Source organism: Lycium barbarum, chromosome 8, assembly GCF_019175385.1.
Source record: "Lycium barbarum isolate Lr01 chromosome 8, ASM1917538v2, whole genome shotgun sequence".
Lineage (NCBI taxonomy): Eukaryota > Viridiplantae > Streptophyta > Magnoliopsida > Solanales > Solanaceae > Lycium > Lycium barbarum.
Window position 1 is genome coordinate 120,338,795 of NC_083344.1, and position 22,062 is coordinate 120,360,856.

Genomic DNA, 22,062 nt, shown 5'->3' on the forward strand with positions numbered 1-22,062 from the left:
CATATAATTTTTTTTTTACAGATTCAACTTTTTCTATTCAAATTGTAAAGGGTCCAATTAACCCGTTTCCACCCCTTTTTACACCAACTGTTGTTTGATTCATATCATCAGAAGCAAGAAATCAGATATCCTTGACACGTATTTTTCGTCGGAGTTTAAACCTCAACCTCTTGATCCAAAAATTTGACTTATTTTGCAAAAAAAATTATATATTAAACTTGAAAAGGGTTAGGACTTCTCTCTAAGTAAAGAAAGCAATATGTTTTTACTGTAGTCATCCACATGCAACATCAATCTAACTACTATTTTTAGTACAATTTTAAAAGCACATTTATGGTGTAAAAGATTTTGGGACCTAACTAATATGGGTAGGCGAAGAAAAATGAGACCAATTATTAGATCCTTATCCTGCTGGATGGGTCTGCGGTCAGTTTTCGAATTAAAATCTCATAAACCTTGAATTCAATGACCGCTCGTTATCTCAACTGTTTATTTAAGTTTTCTTCTCCGTGATCAACATTTGGTGGAATCATAATTTAAAGTTTATGAAGTTGAAATTATAATTTATTTAAGTAGTTGAATTTTAAATTAGTAATTTATATATATTTAATGGATTTTAAGATAACTATATAGTTTGGTCCAAAATTACTGGATTCAACTAAACCAATAGCTTATATTTTAGTTGTTGAGTTCCCCTCATCTGTGAGTGGCACAAAAATTTGTCTTCTTATATTGTCGTGGACGTTTCTCACCTCTTGAGCTAGCTTTTGAAATTGAGTTAGATGTAATGTCTATTTATTTTTAATCACAACATCAAAGCCAAACCCACCTAATTTCTTATTTCACGGATGTTGGGTCTCATAGTATCTTGTCCACCCTCCAATTAGTAGGCTTGCGCGTGCATGGGAGTTTCCCAGACAGGATGCGAGACGATTTCTTTATATGATTTTATATGATTTTGAACAGTCCTCACATCTTGAGATAGTTTGTCGAATTGAGCTAAGTCCAAGATCAAATCCTTTATCACTAGCTCCACTCTTGGCAACATCTATATGTTAAAACCACCGCCAAAGAATTTAATGACATCAACGAGATCTCTTCATCTTTAATCAAAATCCGAAATTGAATCATAAATGAATAGCTTTTGACAGAAAAAGCTTCCCTTTTTAATAGATTTTACGCAGCAAAACATAGATTAATCGTACCTATAGAATTAGTATATCTAATATTATTGAAAATAAAATACTAGGCCACCAGCAGTGCATGGAGTTAACTTAAATACGAATTCCCCCAAAAAGGTATCATGACAACACTGACAGGTGGGCGGACCAGCAAAAGCACATAGATAACCACGTATAGTCTGCATTAATGGGAAGGAACCCCTCCGCTCTTTTATAAGTAGCTCTGAATAGTGAATGATCAAGAACTACATACAATTCCCCTCTCCTAAAACTCCAAAAACTCTCTAGAAAATTCTCTTATCTTACCACACTTGTTCCCTAGTTTGTTTTTCATACTTGTTGTTTTAATGGAAGTGAAAACTCAAGCTATGTCTAATTTTGATTTCAACTCTCAGCTTCCATATTCCTCGTATGTTGAGCATTCAGACACGTCTGTTTCAAATGCTGCAATGAAAGTGCAGAAGGTTTATAGGAGTTACCGTACCCGGCGCATGTTAGCTGACTCTGCTGTGGTTGCTGAAGTGCTCTGGTATTTGCTCAATAACTATTAACCTATAAACAAACTTATTAAAAAAAAAATTGTATATTATTCTATTCTGTCTTATACTTTCGTCTACAATTTTTAATTTTATATATGTACTCCTCCTTTCCAATTTATGTGGCATCTTTCGGATTTCGAGAGTCTTTTGACTAGTGAAATTTTTATATATGTTTTAAATATTTTGAGTTGCTAAGCATTCTGACTTGTAGTACTTTTAAAGATTCAACGTCCGAATTCACGGTCAAATTTAGAGAAATTTAACTTTTACAATTCAAAATATGTCACATAAATTAGGAAAGAGGGAGTAATAGATTAGTTTGAGATGAGGAACATATAATCAATCTCAATTTGCTTAGCATTGAGGCGTAATAATTTGTTGTCGTGCATATTATTATACTCTTACATTGAAAGGGAGGATAATTGTTAGGGAAACTTATCAATATGTAGAGTTCCACCAAACTTGTTTACCAACATGACAAAAGTATACAAAATGCATACACTGATTATGTACATTATATGTTGAGTATGTGTATAATATATGTATATTATATATATAAATATACAAAACCTATACATTTGGTCATATTTTATAAACCAGATCACCTGAAGGCATTGGGCTGTAATTTTTCCCATAATTAATTGCTTTAATAGCACTCTAAAGGGAGTAATCATGTATATTGTGTTGTTTACTGTGTTATTCTGTGATAACCTGATGAGGCTTGCATTTGTGTCGTCTGTTATTATACTCTGTCAGCAGTGAAAGTGAGGATCATAATTATTTCAATAGCACACTAAAAAGGAGTAATCATGTATATTTTTGTTCTTTATTGAGTTATTCTTTGATGAATTAAAGGTGGCAAGCCATAGATTATGCTCGGTTGAATCACAGTACAGTTTCTTTCTTCAACTTCATGAAACCAGAAACGGTGTCTTCCCGCTGGAATCGCATAAGCTTAAATGCTTCCAAGGTATAACTTCAAAAGTTCATTTCAAAAATATACAACCCAACATAAAATATTACGCCACGTAGCCCAATATATAATATTATACAACATTATACCTGGGGGAAAGTATTATACATAATGAACCTTGTATAAAAGTGTATAATAGTATATAAAAGGTGTTTATACAAAATTACAGGCTAAACCGGATAACAAACTCATAATATGGGCTACGTGGCTTAAATATTTTCTTAGTAGACATAGAAGTAATTTTCATTCAAATGTAATTCTGTATTGTTCAGGTTGGTAAAGGTCTGTCCAAAGATGCCAAAGCTCAGAAATTGGCATTTCAACACTGGATTGAGGCGGTCAGTCACTGTGTCTTTCTCCTCTGGCTTTCTGTTTTCCTGCTCTTTTAAAAAAATTCCCATTTAATTTGTTAATTTTTGTAAGTTTTATTTGTTGACCTCTGTATGTTGCATTATAGATTGATCCACGCCATCGTTATGGGCATAACTTGCATATTTATTATGAAGAATGGTGTAAAACTGACTCTGGTCAGCCCTTCTTCTTCTGGTAAGAATTTTGACATTGTTTGCTCTCAGAAATTGCTTGAAAAATAATTCATTTGTTTAAGAATTTTCCTACTTTTTCAACCAAATACTGTTAGAGAAAAGCTTTTCAGTTTTTGCAAAAAAACTACACCTTTGGAGTAGTTTTCCAACTTTTTCTTGTAGAAAGTGAACAGACTTCTCTTAATTGTGTTTGGTCTGATTTTTTTTTTCTTTTTCTGAAGTGTTACGAAAATGGGACCTTGGGCCTAGTTTATACCCAAAACTTAGCTCAAGGGATGAGAAATGTCTAATACCATATAAGGAGACACAAACATATGGTTTTCTTTATTCTGGTACAGTTGACCTATATTTGTATGAATCTAGACACACATATTCACTTGATATTCTAACACGAATTATTTTTAGTTTTTGCATTTGAAACAAACCCCACAATCAGAGCTGTTTTTTTAATTTCCATTTGTGACGATAGGATAAAATCAGTATTAGTGCAAATTTTTTCCAAGATTATCTAATGTTTCTAACCCAAGAGGAAATACATGTGCTTTTGGTAAAGTTTTGAAGTTTTGAAGGAATTCTTTTACTATATCTTGGTGAACTTTTACCTCAATATCAAGTCCAAGAACATTCTGCATCATTGGCTTCTCTTTTTACTGGGCAGTTTCATTACCATATGGATGAGACAACATGTGTTTTTCTGTGAAGCTGCTTATAAGATGTGAATCCTAATGAGTGTTCTGTAAGGTTACTTAGAAGTTTCTAAAAAAACTGCAGGTTAGACCTTGGAGATGGCAAAAAGGTTGATGTCGAAGACTGTCCAAGATCTAAGCTTCAGAAGCTAAGTATCAAGTACCTTGGACCTGTATGTGTTGAATTTTTTGTTACTTACACTGCATATCATTAATCTCGACGCCAATCATTAATTATAACAGATAACTGGCTTAAGTATTTATGCGGACGTTGTTGCTCTTTAGCCTTTATGATAGATCTGATTAGCAGCATTTCACACTATCGGATATAAATATAGCTTTTTTGCATGTTCAAATTGCCCATTTTTGTCCCTTAAGTGAACCTGTTAACTTCTGCATAAAATCCTTTAGTCACGCTGCCTGATATTAGCATGCAGTTCCTGATTGTTTCCTCCTCATCTTTCTTTAATCAGCAAGAGAGAGAACATTATGAATATATTGTTGCTGATGGGAAAATTGTGCACGAAAAAACTGGAAATCTTCTTGATACAACTAAAGGATTGCCAGGGGCAAAGTGGATTTTTGTGATGAGCACGTCAAGAAGACTCTATGCTGGTGAAGTGAGTGGTAAAAAAGTTACTCTGTAAATGCTTTTGATGATTGTCCTTGTTACTCGTAGTAAGGTTTGTTTCCGTAATGTTTTACAGAAAAAGAAAGGAATGTTTCATCATTCCAGTTTTCTTGCTGGTGGGGCTACTTTAGCTGCTGGAAGACTAGTGGTAGAGGATGGAAGAGTTAAGGTAAATCAGTTTCTGTATCCCAGTAATATTTATCATCTAAATTATGCTCTCTTAACGGTTTGTGGTAGTAGTTTAAAGGCATATCCTTTAGATCATGCTGGTTAGGTAGTTTCCGTTCCCTTTAGTCATACTTGATATCTTCCGACTTTAATCTAAGCTGGTGCTGCCTGATGCTGGACGCAACTTTCTCAAATTAGAAAATACTTGTATATGGCAGTGACAATGTCCAGTTATTAAAGTCTGATGTTTGTAAAATCATCCTAATTGGCCAATTTTTTTTCATCTCATAAAGCCATACTATCTAAATTAATACCATCTTTTATGTAATTTCATTTCATTTCATCATACACCCTGCCTAATATAGGTGAAACTCTAGAAGAAGAAAATTGTTTTTACTTTTTGTCTTCCCTATTACATATTATGTATTCAGCTGCTTAATTTGCAAGTGGAAAATTGTTTTTGCCATTTTGTCTTCCTTGTTACACATGTATTCAACTGCTTAATTTGCAAATAGAAGGTGTGAAAGGAGGAGGGTATGCTATCTGAATTCTTTGCATGCAACTAGAAAGCTGAATCTAACTTGCCGTTTACAATCATTTGCTTGGAACTTTGCTGTATTATTGACATTTTATTCCTTTCAGTCTATTTCAGCATATAGTGGACATTATCGCCCGACTGAAGATAGGCTTGACAGCTTTTTATCATTTCTTAATGAAAATGGGGTCAACCTGGATAAAGTTGAGGTTAGTGATATTTTTTGTACCTAGTGTTGCTCCTTTTAGTGCCGAATGTTCCATACTCTGAACAACATTTTTTGGTAATTAAGAAGTTAACACTAGGAAAGGCACCAAGGCAATGTCAAAGATATAGGAAAGAATTATATTCAAGAGAAATGCAAGCCCTTCAGGCCATCAAAGTTAGGCTTTAAATTACTGGAATTGTTCTCCTTAGCCCAATAACAAATATTAAGGGAAAAAATTAATTATTGCTATTAAGGATAGGATTCAACTCACTCTTGCTCTAAGTATTACTCTACATAAGTGCTTCGATACTATTTTACTTGCTATTCTCATGATCGAAAAGATGTGATGCACTTAAATCTCAACTAGTCTTGCTGTGCTTACCTTACTGTCTACTCTGCATATGATTTTACTTGCCTTTTCTCATGATGACTTGTCCACTTTTAAACTAATGCAATCGTCGTCTTTTCCGATCTATCATCAGATAAGAAAAGCAAATGAAGACTATGAAAGCTATGAAGATGGAAAGTCTATTGGAAGTGGCTCTGCATCTGAATTCTCAGTTCTATCGAATTCTCCTTCTCAAACTAATCTTCGAAAGGAAAAGGAAAAAGGTGTTCCATCGGAATCAGCCCCAAATCTGGTAGCTCAAACGAGTAGTTATAACCGATCGCTCTCAGGCGGTTTTCAGATCCCAATGACAGAGGTGCCAAAGACTGCAATACTGCGAAGGATTCATTCAGAGAAGTCCACGAAGTCGTATCAACTTGGTCATCAACTTTCCCAGGCGTGGTCAACAGGTGCTGGACCAAGAATTGGCTGTGTTGCTGACTTCCCTGCTGAGCTAAGATGGCAGGCCTTGGAACTGACTAACCTCTCACCTAGACCTTGTTCCGTATGATCAACTCCTATGCTGGTTCACAATCCTTGTTAACTTGCAGCTTATCGCTCTCCACTTCTTGGCGATGTCAACATAACTCTTCTGTAGCGAGTGTAAAAGCCTTGTTCTTCTTGGCTAAGCTTATAAGTTGGTTTCTCCCGTTTATAAGTACTTTTTGACTTATCTACACCTCTAATAAGTATCGAATGTGCTTATAAGTTTTAAGTGTTTATAAACCAAAATCAGCTAAAAATCATGAGTTGGTCACCCATAACTTGTGATTTTCAACTTATAAACACTTTTGATTTGACCAACCTTTGACTATTTTACCCCAGAAAGAAAAATACATTATCACCTTTATTGATGACTTCCTCAGTATGGTTATGTCTATTTGTTGCATGAAAAATCTCAAGCAGTAAATGTCTTAAGGGTACTTATTAACGAGGTTGAAAGGCTAGTTCAGAAAGGTACAAATAGTCATGTCAGATAGAGGTGGTGAGTATTATGAAAGAGAAGATGAAACTGGACAAGACTCGTCCATTTTCTAAATGAATTTAAGGCTGATGACTTCAAGATAATGATAAGCATGGAAGATTGGTGGCTGGTCAGTGTAAGTTTGAAAACAACACTTATTTTTGTTGAAAAAGTCTTATTTTGGTTGTATTAGTTGCAACAAGTTATATATTTGTTGCAATAAGTATTTTCCTTGTTGCAACAACTCACTTAGTTGTTGGAGATTGCTTACAACAGTTAGGTGAAATAGAGTCAAACTAAAGCAATCTCCAACAACTAAGTGAGTTGTTGCAACAAGAAAAATACTTCTACTTGTTGCAACAAGTGAATACTTGTTGCAACAACTCACTTAATTGTTGGAGATTGCTTACAGCAGTTGGGTGAAATAGAGCCAAACTAAAGCAATCTCCAAAAACTAAGTGAGTTGTTGCAACAACTCACTTAGTTATTCAGGCGACTGGCCTTTCTCATACTTTTAATGCAGTATGTAGATGCTCATAATGCGCGTGAGGCAAAGCACTTTCACTGAGCACTATGCTTCCACATATATAATTTTGGATCTCAACTTCTACAATATCATGGTCAAGCGGTACACAGAGTTGTCGAATGAAAGCACACAGCCGGAAGCTATTCCATTCAAGCAAATGCTTGATGATTTTATATGGGATGATGATGTTATTGCTTATTGTAGAGGTACTATACCAGCCAGAGGTTATCGCCAGTGGGTTGGTGCCAAAAGGGTGCTTACTATCTTGTCACCCTCGAATTCATAATTGAGGAGGGGGTGATAAATGTTTATGACTGCAATCTCCCACAAATCCAAGATGATGAGTTCTTCATGCACATCCAGCTAGTCATTGAATTATGGCCGAAACTACTGAAGCAGAGTGGCATGTTTGAACACTTGCCTGAAAATCTGCTTAACGAAGCTTGGGAATTTGTGCGGAAGGAGAATCTCCCCTGCAATGAAAATACAATGACATGCAGATCATATTCACTTGCTTTTATTGAGCACTTTTTTATCGGCACTAACATGATGAAGCCCGAAACTCTATTGTGCGACAACTCAGTGGCGAGGATGCAGTCGCGATGGGAAGTGGGTGTGATAGATAAATTTTTGGAGCCTTTAGTTGGCTGTTTAACAAATTACTACTTGAATGATTTTTTTTGTCCTTTATATTATTTATGAATGCTGTTGCAACAGATGCAACAGATCATACAATTGTTGAAAAAGTTGCAAAAAATTACTAATATGTTTTAACAAGTTACTAATCCGTTCCAACAAGTAACTAATCTGTTTAAACAATTTTCCTAAAGAATTGTAATAGATCATACAGTTGTTGAAAAAGTTACAACAAATTACTAATTTGTTTCAACAAGTTACTAATCCGTTCCAACAAGTAACTAATCTGTTTAAACAAGATGCCTAAATGATTGCAACAGATCATACAGTTGCTGAAGAAGTTGCAACAAATTACTAATCTATTTTAACAAGTTGCTAATCTGTTCTAACAAGTAACTAATCAAATTTGAGTCACTCCACTTATTGGAAAAAACCCAACATATAACCTAGTTGCTGCAACAGATTTGATACTGCTTAAAAACTCTGATTTTTTGTAATATGTTGTTACACCTCGGAAAAAAATTCTGCGTCATGTGCGTTGTGAGTAAACTAACGCAAGATCGAAGAGGTCATGGAACCGTTATAAGGTTAATGAATACTCTTACCAAATGTTAAGAAAGCGTCTAAAGGTTTCGGAATCAAGCAAATCGAAGAAAATAAGTTTGTGAAAAATTTGGAAAAAAGTTGACAGAATTTTGGGTCAGCTTTGGAGGGGCATATCTCCTAGTATATTGGGGTTTTTAAGGTGTTTCAAAAGCCTAAAATGAAGTTTGTCGAGTCTAGTTTCCAATGCAACAAATCTCTTGTCGATACGACATCGGAGTAGAGAATTATGGACGTTACAAGTCAGGATGACAGAGCAAGAACGCGTGCTACAGTACCCGCTACAGTAACCGACATGCTACAGTAGTCTGTGTGAACAGTAAAAATCAAAAAATTTAAAAACAAAAAATTAATTTTTCTCTCTCATTTTCTACCACCTTCTCTCATATTCTACCCTCTTCTCTCCCTAAAATTCTCTCTACACTTCTCCAAAACTCTTTCTACCAAATCCATGGAAGGTAATTGTTCTTGTTTCTCTTCAAGGTGGTGATGAACTTGGTCTTCGAAAGGGGTGAATAAAGTGAAGTTCTTCTACTATAAGGTATGTTCTTCATATTATTTACATGATTGAGATGATGTAAAGGTTTAACAATTCTTGGAGAGGAAAGAATCATAGGAGAAAAATCATAAAGTGTTCGAATAAGTTGATGGGCATGAGGTGAGTTTGAAAGGAGATTTTGGACTAATTTGAGATTAAATTAAATATAATTCCTTGATTATGGTATTGTGGATATGGTTATGGTTAGTTGAGAAATTTGAAAAATGTCGGGTGGGATGTTTTATGGAACCTATGGGTGTTGATAATATTGTGGTTGATGTTGGTATTGTTATTCTTGTTGTTGGTTGCTGGATTATAATTTTGAGCTAGGCATATAAATAGGGGAGATGCTGCCGAAATTTCAACAGATTCTAGAAAGAGTTAGTTTGAGGGCTTAAAACAGGCCTATGAAGATAGTCTAACAATAGTATAAATTTTCTTGAATATAGATTTACGAGCCTGGGAGGCTGATACGCTCAAATTACACCTCTTAATGGTATAACGCGGACGTTATCAAATATAGTAACCCAACAAGGTTGGGTTCGAATCCCACATAGAACAATATGTAGGCGATTTAAGCAGATTAGGAATTATCACTAACAATAGCTATGCCCGAACGCATCAATGGTGGTTTTTTTTTATAAGGTTTTGATAAAATATGGAAATATAAATTCTAATCTAGAAAGCAAGTAAATTGATCAATGGCAACAAGAATGGAATAAAGGAAACTACTTCTCAAGTAACGATCCAATCTATTTCACGAATTATAAATAATAACAAGTTTATGTTATTTAGCCTCGGATAATGACTCTAAATTAACTTCTTCCGAAGATTAACTAGACTACCCAATTGAAGATCCCTCAAGCAATTAGGAGCATTAAGAACACCCGAATATGGCTACAAGTGGTATTGCCTATTCCTAGGTCAACTTCCATTAGATGAGGGTTAACGCCCCAAATTTATGTTAATTATTCTATCCCAACTCCGTTCTTCCTCTTCCGAGTTTCAAACAAAGTAAATGGGCGAGTTCAAAGGTTAGCTAATCCATTGAAAACATTCAAGAACAAGAATAATTAAAATAACAAGAACTTACTTGATTAAGAATAATGCAAATGAATAAATAAGCATAACAAGAGTGTCAATCTTAATTGTCACCAAGAGATTTCCATCAACAAGGATTAAATAGAAGAAAGAACATTTTTGTAGGAACCCTAGCCTCCAACTTGTGAAAACTGCCAAAGATATGTTTAGAAAACCCTAGTTGGCTTTTTATAGGAACTGGAATAGCAAAAATCGTAAAAATCCGAGTTATGTTCGGTCTGGCCCGAAATTCCTTCAACGCGATCGCGCCATATGTCTGCGCGATCGCGTGGATGACGTCAGCTCCACTCTCCTTACTTCAGCGCGAACGCGTGAGAAGATAGCGCGAACGCGTATAGTTCCAAGCGCGTGTGGGCGCGAACGCGTGTGTTCACTGCGCGATCGCGCAGAACAATTTATTCCCAAAATTTCCAGAATCTCGATTTACTTCCAGTGATCAACTTTTTCTACTCTTTTTCGCTTGTTTTCCTCAATTAGGCTCTAGGGACCTCGTATTACCTGAAACATGACAAAAATTACGTAAAATCACATAGACTCGCTTAAAAACAAGTAAAACTTATAGCCGAAAAGCATCGATTGTGGCGTAAAATCACGCCACATCAACACCCCCAACTTAAAGTATTTGCTTGTCCTCAAGCAAGCCATACAAAACAACGACTCAATCTAACACCTAGATATCATAGAATAACAATGTCTACATTGGTTTTGACTTTGAACTACCGGCATGCATGTTTTCCTTTAAACGACCACCCCAACTTTCTACTTTAAAGCAATATGCACAACTCAAGAACACTACGACTAACAATGAAGCTTCAATGAATGACATTACATTATCGAACATATTATGGTGCACACAAACGCTACTTTAGGCGGTCACTTTATTTTGTTCAATTCTCATCCTTATGCCCTCACATAGACCAAAGAATGTCCCAACACACATATATATGACAAGAATGGGACGAATATGAAGGAGAAGAGAAAAACACTCAACACTCACAAAGAATTCATATCTACACATGCAAATACCATAGACTTGCCCTTATTTTCTATGTTTTCATCCTAGGCTCGTTCGGTTGTGATCACATTAGGACTTGTTTCGGCTTGTAATGTAGGTTTAGGGACGGGTCAGATATTTTTTGGATATTAGTGACTCACCCTCCTTGAACACTACAACATCTTGTCACCTTAATTCGCCTCTTTTCTTTCCACCCCTTTATTTTCTTTCAGTTTTCGACCTCGATGTGGTTTTACTCCTAACCAACTTACAAATCTTTTTGTGTTACAATTTTCTGATTAATTATATATATATATATATATATATATATATATATATATATATATATATATATATATATATATATACGTAACTACCACATCGAATCTCCACTAGCAAACTCCACCACCCCCAACTTATGTTTTTAACATGTACTCCACATTTAATTCACCCCCAACTTAGGCATTTTGCCTCATCTAACTAGTAGCATCAAGGAGGGAACGGGTGCGAAGATGGATTAATTGCACAAAGGGTAAGGTTTCATAATTGGCTAGCCAAGGAAAAGGTCAAAAGGCTCAAAAAAAAAAAAAAAGGGAAACTAGGGGTATTTAAAACTTTTGGTAAGGCTTATTTAGGCTAAGTGACTATTTCAACAAAGAAAGCCTAAGATCATCTCACAACCAAACTAACTTTCAGATTTCATACAAGACCAACCGGGCAAGTTCTAGATTATACATGCATAAATAGAATCAAACTAACAGCTCACACACACATTGGCATAAAGACGATTATTTTTACACTTGTGACCTCCTAAGTAGTCATTTATCACACACAATACCCCAATAATAATAATGTCATATAAAGAATCAATCATGTTAATCAATCCTGTTCTAAGTATGCATTTTTCAATTTTTCGAGGGGTCCAAAATTTCCAACAAACCACAATACATGCCATTAGTTACAAAGTAGTACCAAATAAGCCAAAATTACTCTACTCAACCTAAGCAACATCCTAAACATGCCAGTTTCAACAAAATAAAACCCCCCTCAGGAAAAGAACTCTGGCAAAGAAAAGCCGGGGAGGTTCCTAAACACATATTTACGATACAACAATACCAGATAGCCACCCCCAACTAAAAAAATTTGCAGTGTCCACACTGCATCCCATAAGCATTCAAAAAACAAAAAAAAAAATAAAAACAATAAAAATCCTAGGCATACCTACTAGCACTGAGTGCTATGGTCATCTCTGCTCACCCTCGGAACTGGAGCTGATGGGCTCTGGCAGGACAAAATCTTCCTCATTTTCCTCCTCTTCATGCTGTGCTCCGCATACACTCCTCAGAATACTCATCATTTTGTTCAAAAACTTGCTTTGCTTTTTGGCGTGCTCCCGTGCCTTTTTCTGCCTCCTCTCTATTTTACCCTGCTTTTCTTTTATATGCTTCATGTCCTCCACCACACCTGCTAATGTCGGACCACCAGGACCAGAGGGAGCTGTAGATGTGCCCTCTCCATATGGGCCCGAAGGGAGACTAGCCACTAGCTGCTGAATCCGATTGTCCACCCCATTGACTTGGGTGGAGATATACTGGAAAGACCTGGCGTCTTCTTGCAGTGGTGGCAAGATTGGTATAGCCATGGGGGGATCAGATGCTCCACCAGTCGACTCTGATGCAGTAGAGGTGAACTGCCCAAATGAAGGGGCTGCTACGTCAACCTTTCTTTTCTTCTGCGCATTACCGGGCCCTCTTTTCTTTAATGGATGAATCGGTCCGCCGGGCCCCTTTTCTTTATCACCTGGCCTCGTGGGCACCCCATCAGTGGCGCACAAATAAGTGATCAACGACGGGAAGAATAGACTCTTAGTCCTTTCAAGCACCACCTCCTGTATTCCTTCCATAATAAGCCTCCCCACGTCAATAGGCAACCCTTCCATCACAACACAAATTAGTTTAGCCCTATCAAGAGGCACCTCTGAATCATGTTTGGTAGGTAACACTCTGGATGTCACAATATCTAGCCAAGTTTTGGCCTCGGCAGTGAACTCTGTAGAGTCAATCTTTCTTTGCATTGTGGTCAACCACTTTGGTTGCTCTCCACCGTGGAGGTGGGTCACCAACCATTGTTGCCGCATTTGTTCGTACCTCTGTGCCATCTCACTGTTGTCACCATCCTGCAGATTGTAGTAGGCATTGATTCGAGAAGCATTGCACAGGACATCTACACCTCTGACTTTGACAATTGCCCGATGTGTAATGTCTGCCTCAGCAGCATTTGCATAGAATTCCCGTACAAGGGTGTAATTTGCCTTGATTGTTCATCCGCAAAGCGTATCCATCCGCTTGTTACCAGCATTCCATAGAACTCGGGCATCTTTTCTTCCAAATTTTTTGTTACGATGCCCCTTTCTTCGATGAAGCTCTTTCCCAGCAGTCTATCATATAGCTTCGAACATTTTACCGACTGAAAGGTGGTAGTATCGTAGTATTCAATCATGGGCACTTGCGTAAAATTGGATGTTGAAGCCATTTTTCAAGCGTAAGTACCTACAAAATGAACACACATGTCGAGCACACATATGAATACATAAAACAATGTATAATGAGGCAATTAGGCCAAAGGAATTGGTCATAGAAGTTTTGAGAAGCTCTGTGCAAGCTTTCTGTTTTTGAACTGCCTGTTTTTCTTCTGCGCGTTCGCGCAACAAGGCGGCGCGTTCGCGCTGTTTCACTTATGTATTTCAGCGCGTTCACGCAATCAATGGGCGCGTTCGCACTGGTCTGTTTCATTTTTTATACGCGTTCGCGTCATGTGTCTGCGCGAACGCGCTCAGTCGTTTCAGCTTTTCAGAAGCATTTTCACAAACAAGTTATGGGCATCATTTTTGGGGCTTCGATTCAATGATTTTAAGCACGTATTTTGCCCCATTTGTTTCTTTTCATATCAACACCCAACTCTCAACTCACTTCACTCAACAACAAACAACAATTTACATGACAAGAAATTCAACAATTTCATCAAATTTTTATGCTTAAACAAGTGAAAGAAAATTTTTCTTTCACAATTTCTAACATAAAAAGATGATAAAAACAACCCTAGGAACAATAAAATGAGAGAATCACATACCTTGTGGTTGCAAGTTGAAGAATTTTTCTTAAAATTTGAAGTTGGATTTGAGAGAAAAGTGAGAGAAAATGGAGAGAAAAGTGAGGAAAATGGGGGTTACACCCCTTTTCTCGTCTGTTTTGTATACCTGGAACTGCGCAAAGGCGCGTTCGCATGGTCGTGTAGCGCATTAGCGCTGACCTTTTTTTTTTTTTTTTAAACGCGGTCGCGCCAAATTACACGCGTTCGCGCAGAGGAATATGATACCCTATTTTTCCAGTGTCAGAAAATAAGTACAGAAACCAGTCTAACAAATTATAACTCATGTTTTAGCAGCAACTACTGATTTGTGGCTGTTCTGAAAACCCAACCTGCTTAAAACAATTCCAAAATTTTTAAAACTCTGCAGATTAGTCACAAATCATAAACTAAACTGTTCTAAAAAAATCAAATTTCAAAAATGATTTAAATTTTTTAAAACGATGGGTTACCTCCCACCAAGCGCTTAAGTTAACGTCGCGGCACGACGGTTACCAACTTTACCGCTTTTCTCGCCATTTGGAGCTTATGAATTGGGCACCTAACTTGGAATCAAGTTTGTGACCACGAGCAGTGGGGGGTGGTAAATATTTGATCACGCCAAGTAAAATATTGTTCATCCTACACTTCTTGGCTTTCAAGTGAGGAATGTCATTTTGCCTTGTTGAATTTTCAAATTGCAAAATATAAGGCTCTTGAACTTTTTGAATTATGACATCCTCTTTTTCCCCCGGATTGGGGTCAACACCAACCATATTGTTCAGAACAATGGTTGACTCCCATTCATTTTTTTCTTTGGCATTCCCAATAAACTCATCTTCATGATTTACCCTTTCATCTTGAGCATTGGGGAGTTCGTAATGATTTGCCCATGGAAGATTTTCTTCTTTTGTCATCAAACCAAGTTGGAGACTAGATTCCAAATACTCTTTTAAGGCTTTTTGATTTTCATTACTCTCACCTAATAGACACTCCATATGAGTTTGAACTCACCAATTTGGCCATGCTCACAATAAAAATCACTACTAAACAAGTTTTCATGGAAAGATGCCATTATATATATATATATATATATATATATATATATATATATATATATATATATATATATATATATATATATATATATATATATTTATAAAATAAAATAAAACACCGAAAACACTTACATAAATATTTACGGGTTCGGTTCAAAGCAAGTTAGCTTATTTCCTAGATTAGCCAAAATACGCCAATTGTTCCCCGGCAACGGCGCCAAAATTTGATACGCTCAAATTACACCTCTTAATGGTATAACGCAGACGTTGTCAAATATAGTAACCCAACAAGGTTGGGGTCGAATCCCACAGAGAAAAATATGTAGGCGATTTAAGCAGATTAGGAATTATCACTAACAATAGCTATGCCCGAACGCATCAATGGTGGTTTTTTTTTATAAGGTTTTGATAAAATATGGAAATATAAATTCTAATCTAGAAAGCAAGTAAATTGATCAATGACAACAAGAATGGAATAAAGGAAACTACTTCTCAAGTAACGATCCAATCTATTTCACGAATTATAAATAATAACAAGTTTATGTTATTTAGCCTCGGATAATGACTCTAAATTAACTTCTTCCGAAGATTAACTAGACTACCCAATTGAAGATCCCTCAAGCAATTAGGAGCATTAAGAACATCCGAATATGGCTACAAGTGGTATTGCCTATTCCTAGGTCAACTTCTATTAGATGAGGGTTAACGCCCCAAATTTATGTTAATTATTCTATCCTAACTCCGTTCTTCCTCTTCCAAGTTTCAAACAAAGTAAATGGGCGAGTTCAAAGGTTAGCTAATCCATTGAAAACATTCAAGAACAAGAATAATTAAAATAACGAGAACTTACTTGATTAAGAATAATGCAAATGAATAAATAAGCATAACAAGAGTGTCAATATTAATTGTCACCAAGAGATTTCCATCAACAAGGATTAAATAGAAGAGAGAACATTTTTGTAGGAACCCTAGCCTCCAACTTGTGAAAACTGCCAAAGATATGTTTAGAAAACCCTAGTTGGCTTTTTATAGGAACTGGAATAGCAAAAATCATAAAAATCCGAGTTCTGTTCGGTATGGCCCGAATTCCTTCAACGCGATCGCGCCATATGTCTGCGCGATCGCGTGGATGACGTCAGCTCCACTCTCCTTACTTCAGCGCGAACGCGTGAGAAGATAGCGCAAACGCGTATAGTTCCAAGCGCGCGTGGGCGCGAACGCGTGTGTTCACTGCGCGATCGCGCAGAACAATTTATTCCCAAAATTTCTAGAATCTCGATTTACTTCCAGTGATCAACTTTTTCTACTCTTTTTCGCTTGTTTTCCTCAATTAGGCTCTAGGGACCTCGTATTACCTGAAACATGACAAAAATTACGTAAAATCACATAGACTCGCTTAAAAACAAGTAAAACTTATAGCCGAAAAGCATCGATTGTGGCGTAAAATCACGCCACATCAGAGGCCAAGCGTTGAATAGTTAAAGTTAAGGCGACCAAAAAGGTATGTTAAGGCTTTCCCTTTATTTCTTTTTGGCATGATCTTATGATGCGAACGAACGACGAGTAATCGAGTCTTCATATTACTCTAATCTTAGAAGTTTTAAGAGCATCTCAGTTATTGATGATCCTGTACCCCTCTATTATGATTATTCCTTCTGTTCATGGGTCCTAAATATTGTGTCATGATAAGGTTAGTTTATGTTTATGCACTACATTCATTTGCATACATGCATATTGACCCGCGACCAGAAGGCGTTATATACGTGTATATTATGTATATTATATATCTATATATAGGGTATGGGAAAAGGGCGAGGCATTATATACGCATTACCACATGATCAGCTGGTGCACAGTGATGATGATTATGATGCCCGAAAGGGCTGCCCGAAGGGGCTTATATGATGATCATGATGCCCGAAGGGGCCTATATGGGATAGGGATCGAGCCGAACGTTCCTCGGCACTATGACCTATGCATTGCATATCATACGCCCTCAGAGAAATTTTTTAGTAAGCAGAGATATACAGATATGTTCAGATAGTAAGACATACAGATGCATTCATACAGACATGTTCAGATAGTCAGACATACAGATGCATTCATATAGATGTATTCCGTCAGTCAGTTTAGTTATGGTTCTCAGATTTCTTCATGACTCCTATGTATATGTTACTCTTCTGCCTTACATGCTCAGTACATTATCCGTACTGACTCCCCTATTGTGTGGGGGGCTGCGTTCATGACTGCAGGTTCAGATAGCCAGGAAGACAGGTCACATCCTTAGGCTGCTTCTTCATCTTGATAGTGGAGCACTCCTCTCTTGTCAGAGTATGCGTCTAGATCGGGTATGTGTCTCGATGTTATGGGTAGGGTGGAGGCCCTGTCCCGTCCGCAGCATGTCTAGTATGTCAGTAGAGGCTCATAGACGCTTATATTCAGTCAGACAGTGTGGCCCGCAGCACATGTTTGGTTACATAGTTTTATCGGGTAGCCTTGTCGGCTTGCACCTCGATTCAGTTAGTGATGCATGTATATATATATATATATATATATATATATATATATATATGTATTTTGAGGGTTGTGACCCTCCGGTTTATGACATCTATCAGTCAGCAGATCATGTTGTGAGTGCCCTCAGGTGGCCCAGAATGAGCATGAGCAGATATGTCATGTACGTTTAGTGGTATCTAGGAGGTCAGCTTCTGGGTGTCCGTCATATTCCTCCGGTTGGGCTGTGACATATGTTCAACGACTTAGTAGTTGCTGCAATAAGGTCTGTCAGTTGTTTGATAAAATGCAACATGTTACTAGTTGCTGCAACAAATCCTGTTACTTGTTGGATAAAACCCAGCAAGTTACAGAGCTGTTGCAACAAATTCATTACTTGTTGGAAACTGTACAATAATTTATTAACAAGAATACACACATTAGTGATGTGAACACGAACAACATATCATATAAACAAAGTTCATGTTATACCCCTTTTTAACCGGGTTGAGATTAGGGTACAACATATTGGTGATTCCTATTTGTTTTATTTTAAGGAGTCGCCACCTAATTAATTTAACGGTGAATTAGGACACCTAGAGATTAACTATGGCAAAGTTAAAACTAAACCTCAATTAATATTCTGCTTAACCAGTGTGATTCTAGGTAAGGGCTCTATATTATCCTAAAGGGAAGGGGTTAGACATCCTTTAGAATCCGTTAACTTACGGTTATCCGACCAAACTTAGGTTAATTAATTTCAAAAATAGTGTGTTGAGCGTTTTTTAAATAATGACATTTAGTGGACTAGTTGAAAGTAGTAGATAAAGAAAACGTAAGTAAACCTCATAGTTGAACACAAGTAAATAATTAACTGAGTTACCAAGAAAATAATGGCACTTCATAATAATTTGACTCATACGTTGTGAACATTGTTTAAACAGAAAACTTGAACCTTTAAAAAATGTTTGACAAATTAGGAACAAAATGCTACTTTTATTTAGAGGAACCGAGTAAAGGTAATAACTTTTAGCTTATAAAAGGTTTGCTCGGTGCTTACCAATTATCCAAGATTTGCTATTAATGCTCAAAGATGTTTACTTGTTTGAACTTCAGTTGGCGCAGGTGAATCAACAAAAAGATTGCTATTGATCCAAGGTATAGTTAGAGATAAACTTCTATCAAATTAATAACTTAAAATCCTCAACCTATGAAAATAGATTAAATTAACGAACTCTTTAAGGCGCCACTTCAAATCTCTTGAACTCTAAATCCGTTATCCCTAAACTAACCCATAAGATTAACTACCGGAAGTACTCTAAAACTAACCATGCTTATGAAAGGAAATAAAAATATGCTAGTAAGTCATGAGATCTGTAAGAAATATATAAGGCGTAAAATCGATTGACACTATAAGAAGGGAAGTTCCGTTGTTTTTGTTTGGATGCATTTTTCTGAGAGCATGAGAGGCGTTACTGGAGATGTAAGTCAAGTCTTGGGTTTAATGGCAACAGACGTTAATCTCAAACGAGACTGCTTGCGGCGGTGAGTCTTTTATGAAGACTCCATGTTGCTCTCAAAGTGTACATGCAAAAGAAGGGGAAATAAAGATTAGCATAGAAACTATACAAGTATCGGCATAATTCATGCTAGCTAGATAAGTGAATCCACATAAAAAACTTTAGGCCACAAAAGAGAAATTTCCCAGAAAAGTTTTCCAACATATTCAATTTACTCTGATGGAAAACACAGTCATTCTTATTCAATTTTTTTTGTTAAAGAAAAAAGAGAAACAACCAACATAATCTCCATCACGCAACTCTTGTACTGCAATAAGTTCTAAACATGACATTCAAACATGTTCTCAATAAACAGAGAAAAGGGAAAGACTGATCTGGTGAGAGTGAAATCTAACCAAGAACAAGGCTGTTAGATTAAATTAATCTTAGACTATGTACTCATACCCATCCCCCCAAAAGTTCAGATTAGTCTTAGACTGAGAGTAGCTCTTTCCTGAACATGATTTACTTGAAAGGGAAATAATAGGGGATTTTCAACAAACGACTAAACTGGGCAGTTAAACATGTAGACATAATATTTTAGCTAGGAAATCCATAATTGTTCTAGTATTTATGCAGTTAAATAAACTAGCAAAAGGTTCAGCAGGCTAGTACTTAGGTGGATTAGTTTTAACATGTTGTAGTTATACTATAACTTAAAAGACCTCTCATGGATGAATGCATATGAAACAAACAGTTTTGAAAAAAAAAAGAATTCTCAAACAAGATTGTTCAGTTATCCTCAGAGGTTCCAGAATATGCATGTAGTGGTGATAACAAAGCATTTTATAAGAATTCAGCAGCCAACTCAACACTTCGACACTGATCTAAGATGGCAGGAACGCGCTAATAAAAGAAGCATGGAAGACTACTAATAAAAGAAGAAAACTGGTTCATTATATCTCCAAGAGACTAGACACATACAGTTCACTTCATGGGATAACGTAGAGTGATAGTACTAGGGACTTGTTTTTAGAAGTATTTTGATCATTCAAAGATCAATCTTGACACTCGAACCAAATGATGATTTATCCGACACCATAATCTTCAAATTAGATAGGAGCACATATTTAACAAGGAGCAAGACATCCAAGCCAACACTGCAATGATACCATTTAATTTACATAAATCAACAAATCCCTAATGGACAGTGTGCTGAATGCAGAAGTAGAAAAACAACATACATTTCTACAATCTACATGAGCTCACACAATTCCAACAAAGCCATGCATAGGTCGATTTTAATTCATTAACTTAACTAACATGCAGCCAGATTTCAACTGATTTGAGGCTAGACATATACTTCATAGAATTTAAAGCTAATAATACCTCACCCGTGCCAAATAACTGAACTGAACAGCCAACTAAAACAGACAGAACCTATTTTAAAACTCATATTTTATACACTCTATCGCATAATTGTGATTAATCTAGTATAAAGATTCCTTAGCCACATGTCTTTAATACAACAATCACAAGCTTAGATATAGAGACATAAATGATATCATATTAGTATAGTTCATGTTGACACATAATCAAACTACTAAATTGGAAGTTAAACCAAACTAAATAGGAAACATCCCAATATTTTAACTTCTGGCCCGAGACTAGACTAACTAAAACAGGGATATTCATAATGCTACTAAGCTAAACTAAAATTAACCAACCGAGACAATAGCCAACGTATGAACACATAAACACTCATCGAACTACCGGACTGAAATTAATTGACTAAAGGAGAGTTGTTCACATACTTACACAAACTAAATTGAATTATCATAAATAAACATGCTTAACCACACAAGCAGACTAATACAGAAACATATAAACAGGCTTATCTAAATCAACGCTAACACATGATTAATCCCAGGACATACAGGCAAACAAAGATGAACTTAAAGCACCTGGTTAATCCAAACTTGCATGTAAAGCTGCAACAGTCCCAAAACTGAACTAAACATAACCAAACATGTCTAATACAACTAAAATAACTACGAACAAAATCTGAAATACAACTAAGCAAAAACAGATCACATGAACAGTTTCAGACATTTCAACAAATACTAAAGATAATTTAAGGGAAGGAAATTTACCTTCTTCGGGTGCAGCGAAATGGGGACGAAGGTTTTGATATCCACTCGAACACTTTGAAATTCGAACTTGCGTATGCTCGGACTAAAAGTGACCCAGAGGCAAGCAGAAAAATAGAAAAATTGATTTAATGTTCTTGATTCGACGTTTAGAATTTCCTATCACTACTGAAACTGGATATATATCTATATTTGGAGAATTTTAGGGGCTTCAAGATCTTTAATTTTCAGGGAATTTCCGGCGGCTAAACAACTTTGATTCTTAGGGGGAGGGGGGGTTTCACCAATCCAAAAAATCCTCTTCTACTGACTTGGAAAATGAATATTTATAGGGGATTGTTAGGGTTTTCATGTGAAGAAGAGAGAGAGGAGCGTGGGACAAGACAAAGTGGGGGGTGGTAGAAGCGTGGGGAATAGGGCATGGTGGAGGCGACAGAGGGGAGTGAGGGGTGTCAGAGGCGTGGTGGAGATGTCAGGTGAGGGGGATGGAGGAGAGAAGGAGAAAGAGAGAAAGGGGGAA

At 36.5% G+C, this 22,062-nt stretch overlaps 1 protein-coding gene across 1 annotated transcript; it reads left to right on the forward strand.

Moving 5' to 3' along the window:
* Positions 1–1,388: 1,388 nt before the first annotated feature.
* Positions 1,389–8,090, forward strand: LOC132606963 (IQ domain-containing protein IQM3-like). The gene is made up of 10 exons (XM_060320687.1): positions 1,389–1,710; positions 2,576–2,690; positions 2,966–3,031; positions 3,151–3,239; positions 4,010–4,097; positions 4,398–4,544; positions 4,632–4,724; positions 5,366–5,467; positions 5,949–6,954; positions 7,342–8,090. Exons 1-9 carry the CDS (start codon positions 1,529–1,531, stop codon positions 6,363–6,365), a joined length of 1,299 nt encoding a protein of 432 aa, XP_060176670.1. The 5' UTR covers positions 1,389–1,528; the 3' UTR covers positions 6,366–6,954; positions 7,342–8,090.
* Positions 8,091–22,062: the final 13,972 nt, after the last annotated feature.